General features: G+C 42.6%; 1 protein-coding gene across 1 annotated transcript; it reads right to left on the bottom strand.

The window, feature by feature from the left end:
- Positions 1–3,963: 3,963 nt before the first annotated feature.
- Positions 3,964–6,594, bottom strand: LOC147893816 (alpha-amylase type B isozyme-like). Its single transcript, XM_087386412.1, has 4 exons — positions 6,027–6,594; positions 5,786–5,915; positions 4,815–5,617; positions 3,964–4,704 (listed from the first exon to the last, which is right to left on the bottom strand). Exons 1-4 carry the CDS (start codon positions 6,345–6,347, stop codon positions 4,369–4,371), a joined length of 1,590 nt encoding a protein of 529 aa, XP_087242538.1. The 5' UTR covers positions 6,348–6,594; the 3' UTR covers positions 3,964–4,368.
- Positions 6,595–16,000: the final 9,406 nt, after the last annotated feature.

The following is a 16,000-nucleotide window of genomic DNA, read 5'->3' as shown; positions in this document are numbered from 1 at the left end:
TACGGTGTCATCAACAAAGTTTGCATAGCACTTAATATTTTCTATGATTATTATAATTCGGTTGCACAACTCAGGTGACCAAACTTCATTTGTCATGTTCTTTAGTTGGCAATTTATAGCTAATATGTCTTTCCTTTTGCTAACTCTTTGCACAACGCCTTTCTTGAATGCAACCAAGAAATTGTCATTTAGCTCAAGATTTTGGACCATACATCAATGTGTGAGACAACTAAGATCACTTCGCTTTGCACATGTGCAAATAACTTCTTCCATTCCCTCATGTCTGTTTTAGTTTGCATACCTACAACATGAATTGCAGAATGTGCCAAAAAGACTTAGGAAAGTCCTAACTTCAATAACATCAAAACCACACATAGAAGGATTGCTTTTATTGATTTGTTTTTACCTTCAAGAAAGAAAACATGCATCTTGCAAGCATGTATACTGCTAAATGCATGAAGCACCATGCATGTCACAATATGCCCTTTTGTTTGCATACAAGTCTATAAATGAAAGAAGCAATGCCACAAACAATTGTAAACATGCAAGAGATATACAAATTCAGCTTATAATCACAAAGAGATGCCTCTCCAAATACCTATACATGCATTAAAGAATGTGCTCCATTGTCTTAGGAAAATCTAGTGAATTAATGAAACCATATTCGCACATATAATTGAAAGCCATAATGCAATACACAATCATATACATGGAAAATTTATGCAAATTCATTTTATAATCACAAAGAAATGCCCCCCCCCCAAAAAAATAATAAAATAAAAAATAAAGAAAATTTCCATACAAGCTTATGTATGCATCAGAAAAAGTCATTGCAAAGGTTAGAATGACTAAAACCCTATACTTGCATATATAAATCAAAATGAACACACAATCATATACATGGAAAAGTTACACAAATTCAGTCTATAATCACAAAGAAATGCCTCCCAAAAAAATTCTTTTCACATACAAGCTTAATGCATCACAAAGAGTCACTGCAAAGGGAAGAGTTCAAGGTAAGAAATGCCTTTTACCTCAGAAATATTGTGGTAGGAAGGGGGATAAACCCTTACTAGAGTTTGTACCATCTGAAGTATGGGTCATCTTCCTCGTTCTCCCTAGAGGTAGCGACAACTGCAAAGTTATCCCCCTCTTCTGAGCCTCTTCCAGACAGTCAGTGAGGTCATCGAAACTCTTCCCAAACTATGGCAAGTCATTTGTCTCTTCATTCTTTGTCACTCCATCTAAACGTAGAGGGAAAACTTAAACTTGCTCCCATGTCTTCACGGTTGCAATGTTTTCATAATCGTCATGATCCCCTATGATGCACACACTACAGAAATAAGAAAGTTTTCTTGTTTTAATCAGTTGGTTGTTTGAAAAGCCCCATATGCTATGCAGACCGCAAACTCCTTTAATTTTCTCACAATCGTGCCGCCTTCTCCTTTGCACTTCATCCACTTTCACTTCATGGAATACTCTGCGTACTACACTATTCTTAAGGCTTTGTTTATTGTATGTTGAATGTGCACCTATGGAGAGGTTGACTGTAAGCCATGTTACAGCATCATGGGCATCATTGAGTTTTTCTTGAGGGCATGTTAATTGATGTTTAAACAAAGCTTCCTTAATAACAACACCACATCCATCATGTTCACCCTTGCCATGGCTCAACACAAAGAAATTCCACGTCATGTCTAGATTGGTCATGGATTTGAACCTTGAGACAAAGTAGAATCCACGAGCTGATTTAAATTGAGAGGTAGCACCATCTGACCACACCCAATGTTGTTTTATATTTTCTGCATGGGGATTTTCCTTTTTTAGCCATTCCCAATGCAAATTTCATATTTTAGTATTGAAACCCTATCACTAACACATACATAGTGCCACGAAAGGACCTAAGTTTTTGCTTAAGCACAAGGACAATGCCCACAATAGTGCCAATGATGATTGCTAAGGCCTCTACATCTTGAACCAACCAATCCTATACTGCAATCAGATTCACTGTAATGGTCACCACTCCAATGGCATTCTTGATGTCCTCGAGTACTAATTTGCTAGCTTCCTTTGATGATAAGGTGACTTCGAACCTTTATCCTCCAAAGTGGATAGTTGCTAATTGAATTTTTCATTTAGACTTCTTACCGAAAGCAAAGTACTATGGTGGTTCGATCTTCTCCACGAAGCCAAAATATGGACACGTATTTGGTCTTCTCAATGAAGCCGAAGTACCATAGGCTCCCCAGACTAGGTTTTGAGGTGGCATCCCAAATTGGATCCTGACGACAAACTAACTTGCACACAATACCCAAATGGGGATTCGAAAAAGTAAGAGGCTTGGGTTGGATCTAAATGATAGGTGACATTGTTGATAATTCGAAAGATGAATCATAGTGTTGATTCAAGGCTTAACTTATCAACAAGCAAGAACTCTCTTCATGTTGTCATGAGAGATTTGGGAAGTGAGTCATGTTTAAACGATGAGGATCTCACATCACTTGTACTATGGGACATGCATATTTCCTCATTTTCAACCATACATAATACATCACTGCCAAAAAATTGTGCATCAATATGCCTAAACCATACTTCTATGTGTCTGATGGTGTCCTTTTCTATAGCTGCTCCTCATTCTCAATCAAAGTGTTAGCATTAACATCATCGAGGCCAACATAGCCTTTTTGCACATTGAACATCATTGAGGCCAACATAGCCTTTTTGCACATTGAACAAATGCTCCTCATTCTCAATCAAAGTGTTAGCATTAACATCGTTGAGGCCAACATAGCCTTTTTGCACATTGAACAAATCAATATCCTTTAAGGTATGGCCATCATGAAGGGAGCTTGACTCAATAAAGAAAGCATGACTAGAGGTCTCTATTGTTATTGGGACTATTGGTGCTATTAATGGGAGCTATTATTGTTAATGGTGGGACTATTCTTGTTGTCATGGGGAGCTATTTGGTGGGATAGTAAGAACTTACAAGTCCTAGCTTAACAAAGAATGTCGTTTTAGCAAAGAACAAAGAAACATTTTAGAGTACAATCCCATCATAGGGGCTCATTAAGGGGATGCTTATCATGTACCATAGTTGCAAGCTGAGTTCTAGAGCCAATATAAAGCTTAGCAATGTAATGTAGAAGGTCCATCACTACGGCGCTAAGCCAAGCTTATACATGGAGTTTGTATAGTGCGCTAGAAGTCGCATAATGGAGCAAAAGGATCGACGTTGGAGTAGTGTGCTACAAGTCGCTTAGTGAGAGCCCTTTCGAACATGAGGAGGAGCAGCTCGAGGAGCTATGAAGTTGAGCGAGTATACAAGATCCCAATGAAGTTCCAAGAGTCAGGCACCATATCCCTTCATAGTTGTAGCTGAATTGCTGCTGTATACTCCGATAGAGTTAAAAAAATTGAAGCTCCTTGATAGCTATGTATTACCAGGTGCGAGCTCCGGTTAATGAATTTGGCATTTTTTCTTAGTATGCATCATTCTGTTTGTTTTGGTATCTGTCGAGGGAACAAATGTGAGGCTTTCAAGATTGAGAGTCCCCTGACAAAGCTTTTTTTCCTTGCATAGCTGGGGGAATGATTGGACGAATTTTTTAAACATAGCGATTGGACGAATTTTTTAAATATAGCGCTCGAGCATGTTGTGATCTCCAACATGGTATCGAGCGTTGTTACTAAAACCACTTATAGTCTACATCGACGCTGAATTAAAAAGTTCCTTCGGAATTGAGGAAGCTCGGTACTCAGTTAAGTACCAATTTTTTTTGAATATTTATCTCAAGATGGCTGGTCTTTTGCCAATTCATAACTTCAATTAAGGAAGCTCGGTACTCAGTTGAAAGTTCAGTACCACATTTTTGTCAACTTATAAGATTTATCCAATACATAACTTCAAGGAGCTACGACCATTAAAAAGATCATGCAGCTTTGTTAAGAAGATTCCCCAAGCAAAAAAGCCAAAGTACACATCCAAGGATTTGTAAATTGACAACCGATTCAAGCTCACAACAAGTGAAGAATTTTCCTTATATGCTTCTCTACTTCCAAGAAGGTCAAGGTCTAATTCAGCTTTACAGCTCTTCTTACATTGCCTGGCAGTTCAAGCACTCACTGACCACCAGTAAGGGCCATCATCTGATACAGCCTGGATATGTAAAGCTTCATCTCATGAAAGTCTCAACTTCAGCATATTAATATTCAGAAAAAGTTGGGACTATTCACGAGGGACAAAATTGAGTGCTCCATAACAGAAGGCGGAGTTGCACACAACTCAACCCCATCTCTGAGCGTATATTTGTACCGACTCTGGTGGTCAGCACCTCTTGTTGCTGCTCCCCCGTAAGGTTCTGTTCCTTACGAATCATCCTCAGCTTCGTCTGGCATAGCTTCATTGCCTTCTACTTTAGCTTCCTCACCCTGTTGTTGCAACGGCGCTTTCTTTTCCCACACACAGTACTCATGTCCCACGGCTGCAACTTGCCATTCATCGAGGCTTGGAGCAAGATCCCCAATGTCGAACCTTGGTCCAATTTTCATTACAACCCTATCATCAATAGCTGCAACATAAAGATCATGTTCTGCACACACTATGTGCACCTTGCTATTAGCCCTTATGTTGTTGCGCTTTCTGATCTTGATTAGAGCAATGATTTCGTCTTTAAGACCCCAGTCATAAAAGTGATCGTAGAACTGCGCACAGTCGCAAAATACAAGCCAAGTTAAACCGAATCTTTAGAAGCAACATGTATAGACGACATTTCAAAATAGAATGTAAAACATAAGCAAAGAAACAAACTTACAATGCAAGGCACTCCTGGGTGAGTAATGATATACGCATATCCCTGCATAACCTTGTCAGCAGGGAATGGCCAGTGCATCTGCGTAGAGCCCGTGTCATGATTCTCTAAGAATGTAACAGCTTTCTCAGGCCAATAGCCGATCATGCCCGGAGGCTTGCTATTGTGGTCTCTTAATCTCCAATACTGGCTGTGGACAGCTTCCTGTAAAATCCCCTTTGTCGTGAAATCAAAGGCTGCTGATTTCCCACCTGTTGCATTCACCCAATTTACTAACTCTTGCCTGTGGCTGTCCTGATTGTATTGTAAACCATAATCACCATAGTTCAAAGTTGTCCACACCTCTCCCACTGAATACTCCGGCCCGGTCTTCTCTACATAGAGGCCTACATAGTGGCCTGCATACCCTTTAGCAAAATCAAATCTCCATCCATCAAAACCAATGTCAGACTTCAACCACTTCATCCAGTTGACTAGATCATTCTGTACACGTTCGTTCGTGTGGTCAATGTCTGGAGCCGCACCGAAATCTTCACCAGTGTCGGGCTGCCCAGAGCCATCGGTGTAAGGGTGATCGTGTTTAGTGACAGCCCAAGGTCCCCAATCGAGCCGTTCATCGCGCGTGCCTCCCTCAAAGATGCACCACACTCCACGTCCATCTTTCTTATCAGCGCATCTGTGGTTGATGACAATATCAGCGATGCAGCGAACTCCATTTTCATGAAACGAGTCAATAAGCTGCTTCAGCTTTTCCTCATTGCCATACTTGGAGGCGTTCAAGTCGTAGAGCCTTCCTGGCATATATCCTGTAAGCAAAAGCGATATTGTATATCTAAGACCAAAGATTTGAAATCAGCCGCAGACTACGGCTTTTAAAGTTCCATGGAGCCACGAGACTAGACTCTAGTGCAAGCCACACCTCATAAAGCTACTAATACAGAAGCAGAACAAGCAATTCTAGCAGGTATGCACACCTTGAGGTGCCACAGAGTGACTCGAAGGCGGCAGCCAGACGTCTGTAATTCCAGCTTCAGCCACGTCCTTAGTGACCTTCATGAGTACATCGTACCAACATGGACTCCTCCAAGATTCCCAGTTGAAGCCCTGTATAATCATTCAAGTATAAGTTAGAGTGTCAATAATATAGCACGGAGAGGAGAAATGCTTTACTTGCAGACGGATTTTAGCTTGCTTCGAAGTAGCAGATTGAACTACCTGGAACATGAGCACATCAAGAGGGTCTATCTTGATGAGGCCGCCTCTGGAAGCCGGCTGGGGCTGAGTTTGGACATGGTCTAGGACGTCCTGGACAGTGATATCAGTCAGCTTTAAGTCAGACTCGGAGGAACCTGCAGGGGCAGGGGGAACTTGAACGTCGGTGATGAGTTCCCTGGCATGAAGAGCAGGCGGTGTGAGGGAGGAGGAGAGAAAAGGAGATGGGAAGCAAGAGAGGTATGGTTTAGAGCCAGGAAAACGGAGCTTCTGGGTAGGAACAGGGCTATAGTGAGCAGTAGGAATTTGAGTGAGGGCAGGCATGGTGTATATAAATGTGGGGAGAGCTAGTTGGAACAAAGAGAGTGAAAGAAGAAGCAAGCAGCCCAAGGAGAAATGGCAAGAGTTCGACAGAAGAAACGTTTGCTGAGGAAGACGATCGACATACAGAGAAGAGATTAAGTTTGAGAGCTCGAAATTTGTGATGACTCCAGAGAATGGGTTTTGAGGAGCTCAAGTGCAAAGACAGATACCAACGACTGCGATTTGAGCGAGAGCCCAAAATGAAGGGGACGACGAAGATGTCAGCTCTACGAGCAATACGACCGCTGACGTGGCCCACCTCCACTGCCAATTCCCGGCCTCTGCTGACGTGGCAGACACTCCCCTGCTGACGTGGCACCCATCCCTCGCTGGCCTTCTCGCCGCTTGCTGTCGTGGCACCCACCCTGAACCCCATGACGTGGCACTCCGCTCGAGTGACGTGGCAGAAACCCCGCCGGTCCCACCCGTAACCCAGCCTCCTACCTACCGTTGGTTTAGCCCGTCTCTTGCGTGTCACCCCGCCCTGTCGCCAGTTGTCCCCCCTCCACATGGCGCTCCCGCCCGTGCCGACCACTTTTCCACCTATCAGCTGCCGCCACTCGCCTGACGCTGACGCTGGATGATGTCCATGTCTCCCCACGGGTGTCAGCGTGAATCTCGAAAAAACTCGAACAACCAAGCTTTTCCCACGTCTTGCTGCAACTTGAAGCAGCCTTTGGGTTCGTCCTTCCATATGGCACTAATCTATTCGCTCTTAAATATGGATTTACTAACAAAATAATTTGATCTAAAAAAAATGAAACACTAATCGCCCTTCCATTGGCCTATTTATTAATAAACATGGAAGGCCGCATTCCCCCAGGGCGAAAAAAAACCTTATTAATTAATCTGTTTGTGTGGGGGCTCAAGCCTCCATGGGCTCAATTAGACACTAATCCTACGCGAAAGTGGCGAATTGCAAATTCACCACGTGTCAATACTGAAAATCCAAGAAACGTCCACAATCTTCCCGATCCTTCAATCATGAGGGGAGGGGAGGAGGGAGGGAGGGAGAGGGAGACGAGGGGAGAGGAGTGGGAGGGAGGGTTGGGGGTGAGGGAGAGGAGAGGGAGCGTAGGCTGAGAGGATTGAGCATAGGGGGGCTGAGGGAGAGAGAGAGAGGGAGGTATTGAGAGGGAAGGGGGGTTGAGGGAGAGGAGTGAGAGAGGCAAGGGAGGAGGCAGAGAGGGGGAGGGAGCGGAGAAGGAAGGACGTAGCATTAATCGCTGACGGAGGAAGGAGACAAAATTAATCGCGATCGAGGGGATTTTAAGCATAGATTAATTGCGACTTAGGGGGGGCGAAGTCGATGACTAATTATTTAAGAGATTTTGGCGTAGGAGCGATTAGGGACTAGTAGGGCAACTACACACCAACCCATGCTCGCCCAAGCTTGGGTAGGCAAGCAATGTGTGGGCTGACAACAAAAGCCTACGTAAGGGGACTTAGTGCTTTGTTGGATTCCTGTTGTCAGAAGCTGTGCGGGCGAGATCTACTTGCCCAAGACGATGGGCTACTGCCACCGTCACCTTCTTGCGGCTTCTCTCTCTCTCTTAAGGTCTCCCTAGGCCCTTTCTCGACCGTCAAGGGCTGGAGGGAGGAGGTGGCGCAATAAGAAAAACTAGCGGTGGGTGGTTAAAATGGGCAAGTGAGAGGCAAGAAGCGGGTATCTGAATGAAATAGGTGGCGAATTTCAAATGATGATTGTGCCATGTCAACCCATAGTTTGGTGGATGAGGGTGCCATGTCATTGTGTGTTTTGATTTGTGTACAGTTAGGCTATCTACATGTGGCTGTGCGTAGTCAATCTGCTCCTAATTATTCGCAGTCAGACTATTCGTGATTAGGTTGTGTAGTCTAGATGGTTCACGGTCTTTGTGTGGAGAAGCCTCCTTTGGTTCGGGCAATTAGTGGCGCGGGAAGATTGCAATCCTCCAATGATGTTGTGGCATGTAGAGACTCTGTGGACTGGAGCAAAGGTGATGACGTGTTGTGGCATTCATGATTACATTTTGACATGTGCCAATCGACGCCACTTGTCTGCCTATAATCTCGTTCCAGGTCACTCTCTTAGTTTGGAATTGCTGATGTGTCGATTGCTCGTGGTGTTTCAAATTTTCGGTGCGGTTTTTACCATGCTTTGGTGGGTTTTACCTTTATTTCGATCTGGAAGGGTACTGGATCAAACAGCCGAGATCATCCTTCCATGGACCTCGGCCCTTAATGGTACTAACAAAATAATTTGATCTCAAAAACATGAAAAATGAATCGTATATGTCACCCTACTATTAATGGAAAGTTGGGGGCCTATTTATTTAAAAAAATGGAAGGTCATATACCTAATAAGGTGACTACACTCCAACCCATGCCCACTCAAGCTTGGGCAGGCAAGCAATGTGTGGACTGAACACGATAAAATTAAAAACTGCTCCATTTATCACAAACGCCTACGTGGTATAAGGTGTGGGACTTCTGATTGGAGGGTGATGCTCGATTCTTGTTGTTAAAGGCTGGGCGGGTGGGGCTGTGCTTGCCCAAGATGATGGGCACCACTATTTTTGCAACAAATTGCGTCTAAATGTGGATGCACATAAGGTGATTCCCTTTGTTAGCTTGGGTGGAGCCTGGTGTGTATAACTTTTAAAGTTTTGAGTGGGTAAGGGTCGGTCCACATGACGACTTGAACTTTTTCCATTTCCCTTTACAGCATTTTAGCTTTGCCTTATGCTCAAGCCAACCTAGGTGTCACAATCCTTGCCACTCACACACCGCTATCAATAGAGCTTGGTTTTAGCAGATGAAAGGTAAAGAACCTAGCTCATGTAGCCCAAGAAGGTGAGAGAAGTTAGCACTCAAGAGTATGTTTTGCTACACCAAACTATTGGTACCCCAAACCAGTGTTAGCGAACACCACATAGAGGTCGCCTAAGGCATTGACTAGTTCTATCAATATATGGGGATGAAGTTAAGGAATCGTGGCAATGTCCCAGGAGTTGAGTCCAAAAGGCTTCATGAGGGAGGGCATTTGGGACTTAAACTTTTTAATTCGAATTTAAAAAATATTCCCTTCAAAGTAAATTCAGTTTTGGCATCACTTGCTTCTCCTTTGCACCCATGCATGCATGCATGCAACCAAATACATAATGCAAATCGTTTTTTTAATGCCTAACCAACCCAAAATAAAAACAAAAAGAGTTCCACAGCATATTGCACCAACCGCCTACTATCTCATATTTTCCTTGCTTGAATAAAGTGTTAAAAACATTTAATCTCAAGCACCATCTCTATCCTCCACAACCAACATACATCATATTTCACAACCCAAAATGTTTCTTTGGATCATTGTCTCATGCTTTGTTACCGCTATGTGGAATGCGTAATTTTGTTTTAAATAAGTGGCAAGGGGTGATGACTCTAGGGATGTAGCCCTAATTCTTTTTAGATAGCAACAAATTGAAATCTTCAATGAAGATGCTATTTGCATCGAGTAGTTAACTCGATTGGTAGAATGCTATGTTAACATCAAGAGAGTAAGCCAATTCGAGTCCCAACACATAGCATGAGAAGCATTATAAATTTTTTAATAGAATACTAGATTTTTAGCCCTATAGACTACAACTCCAAAAGAACAATATCAATGCTACTTCCTCAATGGCTCAAATGCATTATTTGCATCTGTGCAAACATTATATGAGAATGGATAAACATGAGAGATTGAAAATAGCTACATTTTTAGCACATGAACTCAACATACCATGAGGAAAGCCTACAAAAGGAAGTATTGTTGGTTGATTCTTCATGGTAAGTTTATGTCCACGGGAGCTTTCTCAAGCTACCAGCTTGTGATAGACTTTGCTTTGTTTTATTAAAGGCAATTTATTTAAAATTTGGAAAGTTCTTCACATGTTGGCTATCTCATATGGAACGAAGGATCAAAAGTGTGCAATTCAAAAGTGTGTGCCCGTGGGGAAGATGAAAAAGCCTTTACATTTGGTTCATTACATGTGAAACGAGAATCTAGAAAGTAGCCTTTCTTAAAGGATTGTTGTTTGTTTGATATCACATGCGAAAGCAAAGAATCCTCCACATGTGCAACATTACAAGTGGAAGGAAAGACCTAAATATCATGGCCTTTCTCCAAGTGCTATTATTTGTAACCTTCATGGAGTGTCCACATATCTTTTATGAGAATTTGATAAATTTATTAGAACTACGCTTTTAATGTTGGACTAAGAAATTATATGTGGAGATAAGTTTACATATCAATGTGGATGTGTGTAGAACAAATGCGATAACAAGAAGTAAGATTGACATTGTGAATCACAACATCCACAATCAACATAAGTTGCTCTTGATTTTTCTTTAATATAAAAATCATATAGCCCTATCCAATTTTATGAGTAATGCCAACAATAGAAAGAGAAGTCTCCTTCAATGGTGCACAATACTAGGTGGGATTTAACATTGGTTGGCTCATATGCAATGCTGCAAGCTAAAGTTTTTTGACAATTGATTCACTTCCTATGAGCACACACATGGGCGACCCTCTCCAATATCTTCAATTCCCCTTTGGGAAGTGGCATGATAAGTACTGATGTAAAATCTTTTGTTGCCCTCTACAAAAGTTTAAAGAGCATACCCCTAGTATGTCATGTTATTTTATGTATGTACATCTCGCAAAATGGGTAAACCAGTTGTTGCTTCTTAGAGAGTTAGTAAAACAACTTTCCTTGGTGTGCCTCTCAAACTATATTTCTCTTCTAGAGAAGGCATGGCAAGGACCACTAAAAATTTTTTCATGAAAATGATAGGATATGCCATTTTAAATCAAGTAGAGGGTTATCAATTTAGTGGTCATACCTAACTTAACAAGAAAATGAGAAAAGATTTTGTCACCTCTTCAAGAATAAACATATTTTCCTTGGTTTATCCATCTCTGATAATCTTTTCACTGTAGAGAATGCATGACAAGTACTAGTGTAAAGTGATCCATACTTACAATGAATAAAACAAATCCTTTTCAATAATGATGAGAGGGTCTAGTGAGAACATGTAAGCATCTCTTCCTTAGTGTGACCTTCTCCCATAATCTTTCCTTTTGAAAAAGGCTCGAGAATACAAGTATCACCATTTCCAAATTATGTATCTTGTGTGCTCAAAGTGCTTGCATATCCCCCTCTTCATTGCTCCCCCTTGAATATTGACTCTTGAAACTTGCTCACAAACTCTCTCTCTCTCTCTTCCATAATAGAGATATATTTCCAGAATTATTATACAAATGGTCACATGGCTGTCCCGTGATGGCCAAAGATTTCCCTCATTAACTACTCCAAACCATAGTGGTAGTTTAGAGTACCCTCATCCAATATATGTCATTCTCCACCAAATGAGTTGACCTTGAGGAAGAGACCTGCCACACTAGTAACCCTTCAATATGACCTATGTTATCTCTCTCTCTCTCTCTCTCTCTCTCTCTCTCTCTCTCTCCCCCCCCTTCTCACGCACATGCACACGCACACGCACATGTGCACACACACACACATGCACGATGTGCACATGTGTGCGCACACACATGCATGCACAATTGCATGCATGCGTGCACACACATGCACTATACACGTGCATGCAGACACATGCGCACACGCACACACATAATCGCTTTGAAAAATGACCATAATAAGGCTTATTTGTGCCCTTTGTGAATAGGTCTATAACATTCTAGATGAAAGCATGGTTGGGAGCTATGGCGCAAGGCAGATCTCCTCCCAAGCATCTATATACATTTTCACATGGATCCAAAGGACCAACGAGCCTGCAACTTAAAGATGTGACTGAATGTAAGGGTTGGGGGGGACACATCAAGGATAAGCGGCATACTGAGGTGCAACTAACCCAAAGGAATGTGGCTAGAAGTGGCAACAAACCAAGGAGAAATGCATAGCAAGAGGAATCGAAATGAAATATTGTAATATGCCTCCTAAAATTGATTATAGAACACTTTGGATGAATCAAGGCATGTTCACTCATAATACATTACCCGGGTCAAAGTACTTGAAGCTCTTTTAAGTTTCACTTAAATTATCTAACCAAAAGTTCTTTAACCTTGTTCTTTATGTGAATTGAACCACCTACAAGTAAACAAAAGATTGTATCAACTTGTTTACTTTGGAGTTACTTGCATTCATGCTCACACTCATCTTGAGCTCATGCTTATTTTCTAGACATGTGCGCATGGTCATGCCAATGCTTGTGTTGCATATCATGTTCATGCTCTATGTATGTGTACCATGTGCTCATGGTCATGGCATGTGCTTGTGTGCATATCATGTTCATGGTCTATGTATGTGTACTATGTGCATGGGAATAAAGTGGAGTATCATGCAAACTAGCTAGCTTCTTTTTAAAAATAGAGAAAGGAACTTTCCATTAATGCTTAGAAAGTTCAAACATACAAGCCAGTTGTCCCTATGCTGCTAACCATGGGAAACAACATAAAAAATTTGGCTAAAAGAGGACTAGCCTATTTCCAAAAAACCCTACTCACTGCTTGGAGAATCTCTAGAACAAGGGCTAACAACCAGGGAGGAGGACTATATAGCCCAACAAATCCCTCGCAACATGAAAATGTAAAAGATGCTTATGACCAAGCCTTGTAAAAGCTCTCCCACTTTTTGATGGTCACTCTAGAATCCAAAGTCCTATGCTTCTAGATGGGGTATAGATGAAAGTCTACTAGATGTGACTAGATTGGCCACAGGTAGAACACGGTGCTCACCCATCATTAGGTTGTAGCATGCAACCCAGATGTTCCATGTTGTGATGCTGGCCACTATCTCCCACAGTTGTCATCCGGAGAAGAGAGGGAACAATGCCAACGTGCCTCATGTAGCTCAACCTTGTGAATGCTTTGTCCATGTATCTTGTAGGTGGAGGAAACATCATTGATGTGGAAGGCAGGGCCCCCTTCTATCAAATAGGCTGCCATGCCGTCCCAAGTGAAGTCCCACTGGATCCTCTACATCCAAGCCACTATCCAAAGCGATCCCAACTAGATCCTCTAAGCACTAGGGCAGAGGGTAGCTCTATAAACAGCATGGGATCATCTTTAGAATCCCATCCGTGTAGCAGTGGCATTGCCATCCACCCACATCTACTCCAACGAAGGGCTTGTGGGTAAACCCCAGTGCGCAACCAACAAGAAGAAATAGGAGATATTTTGTGGTTGCAAATTGTACCACAATCTCATCTAAAATCTAGACGTAACCTTTTGGGGCACTTGCTACTACTAAGCCCAATGTCTCTCTCTCAAAGGAGTCCACACAAATGCCTCCTTCTGGAGCTACCTGTTGAAAATTCATCTCAACATCATGTATTATCATTAGTGCATAGCACTAACCCAAAAGAGTGCTATAAAGGAAAGGGTTGGAAACCCTATTCCTAATCCTAACCCTAAAGGGGTTTGTATATATTCATCATTTTGAACTAAATCTAGTGTACAGTCAGTCATTTGTGGTGTGCTCTCTAGCTGTGCCCTCTCTCCTCATCTCCACTCCTCTCCTCTCCTCTCTCCATATTTGTTCATGGTATCAGAGCATCCTTGCCTTCCGCTAAGGCATTGTGATCTATGCAAGACTGATTGGGAGATTGAGAGATCGAGAGGTATTCTTTCATTTCCGTTCAATGAGAGTTCTTTCTTCCCTAAGAAAGAAAATTTTCGTCCATAATTCTGTTCATTGTGAGTTCATTCATGAGTGATTGATTTCATTGTGAGAGAGATTGAGAGTCTTGAGAATTCCATTGAGAGAGATTTGTGAGAGTTCTATTGAGGGAGAGAGCTCAAGCATTCGTAGAGAGAGTTTCTACTCTTTGATGGACCAGAGAAGAAACTCTATGTCTACAAGCTCTTAAGGTGGCATCTTTGAGGTGCAAGTGAGGCAACTCCTATCTACATACAACCAGGAAGGCCAATCTCCTACTAGTTGAAACTACTATAGAGCAAGCCCCTCAGAGCAAGCCCCTACATGCAAACAAATCTCCTAGCCGCTGACAGCTTCGCTCCTAAAATGCTTCATATCAATCGACAACTTCATCAATGATTAAGGCAAGCTTCTACCGGGTGGCAAACAAACGGTCAACCACCTCTACTTGTAGTGCGATGAGCTACAGAGACTCCTGCATGCAACACCATCCAATAAACTACAGTAACAATAGAGCTGCCCTACGCTCTCACGACCCTCAGCCACTGGGCCACACACATCACAAACAACCACCATCGACCTAGCTCCATCGCAGGATCTATACCTTGCAATGAACATCGGCTAGCCTCGCAACTTACGACAGCTCACTGAAAAGACTCGACTACCCAAAGACGATAGTAGCGAAATGACCCACGACTAGCAGTGCCATAAAAGCAAACGACCACATAACGATTCACCATAGCTCACAACTAAGCAACGATCCCAACTAACGGCCCATGCAAACAAAGCCTGATGGCCTAAGCTCCTCCCTCATGAAGAGCGGACTCCACAACTACATGAACCGCCATCACAACAGTTTGTCATAGCAACACAAAAGACAAACGTCTTCAACGAACGGCTTCCCAACACCGACTACAGCCATGCACGACCTCAAACTGGGCTTTGACGAGGAGCTATGATCGACGCTTACGGTTCCCTATGACCGATGACAAAATCATATAGATTTTGACAGAATCTTTACGATTTCGATGAATCTTACCGGGGTTGGCTCTACACCACTCACACATGGTTAGGTTGGTTGGCCAAGAAGATTCCATGTGGCACCTTATCCAGATTGCCACATCGATAGCGTTGCCTAGCTGCCACGTCAGCCTTATTATAACATATCATCACAGATCCACGTCAGCAAACTACCATGTCACCAGAGACAACCACGTCAACTGACATGTAGGCCTCTTTGCCACCTCATTGGTCAAAGTCAACTTGCCACAGAAGTGGCCAACTCAGCACATCATCCGATTGCCACATCAGTTGGTATAGTCAATCGTGCCATTATCATCAATGCTGCGTGGCGACCCCTACTGGGCACAGTCTCTTGCTAGGCATAGTATGCAGGTTGCATATGCACCCAGTTGCCACCTCAGCAGAGTTCCCCATGTGAACATAGTTGCCACATCACTACCACATCATCACTTTCACCCTTTTGGCCCCTCCACATAGATCAAGCCGTATCTCTTGATCCAAAAAGAATCTGAGGGCACTCCAGAAAGGAAAAATGCTTGATTTTTTGTGCTCTATATGATCGTTACATCGTGCACACATTTTGGTGCAAGTATCACACACATTTTAGCCTCGCCACATCAAATCCACTTCTTGCACACACATAAGTCTCTACATCAATGCATCTGACCCTACACCTAAAACAAACAAAAGAAAAGGAGATCTAGATCAAAGTAGATTAGATCATCCTTAGAGGAGAGAACTCCAAAGTAGCCAATCAAAGCCGTGCCCAAAAATTCCCAAATAGTTCCTACAGTCCCTACGCTCACATGCGGTTTCACATCATTACATTTCCTGAAACCCGATCTTCCATAGTTCAGTGAGCAGACTTCAGAGTTTTCAGAGGCATTGGATGAT

The sequence above is a fragment of the Dipteris shenzhenensis genome, chromosome 15 (assembly GCF_047967505.1).
Source record: "Dipteris shenzhenensis isolate YYH24624 ecotype China chromosome 15, Dip_SZ_1.0, whole genome shotgun sequence".
NCBI classification, from domain to species: domain Eukaryota; kingdom Viridiplantae; phylum Streptophyta; class Polypodiopsida; order Gleicheniales; family Dipteridaceae; genus Dipteris; species Dipteris shenzhenensis.
Note: the sequence above shows the minus strand (reverse complement) of the source record. Positions and strands in the feature narration are given on the sequence as shown.

Bases quoted from the DNA above. Each gene is read 5' to 3' on its own strand.
- LOC147893816 (XM_087386412.1), bottom strand. From the start codon at position 6,347: ATGCCTGCCCTCACTCAAATTCCTACTGCTCACTATAGCCCTGTTCCT. The intron at 5,916-6,026 runs GTAGTTCAATCT...ATGATTATACAG, and splicing joins TTGATGTGCTCATGTTCCAG to GGCTTCAACTGGGAATCTTG. The intron at 5,618-5,785 runs GTGTGCATACCT...TTTTGCTTACAG, and splicing joins TCACTCTGTGGCACCTCAAG to GATATATGCCAGGAAGGCTC.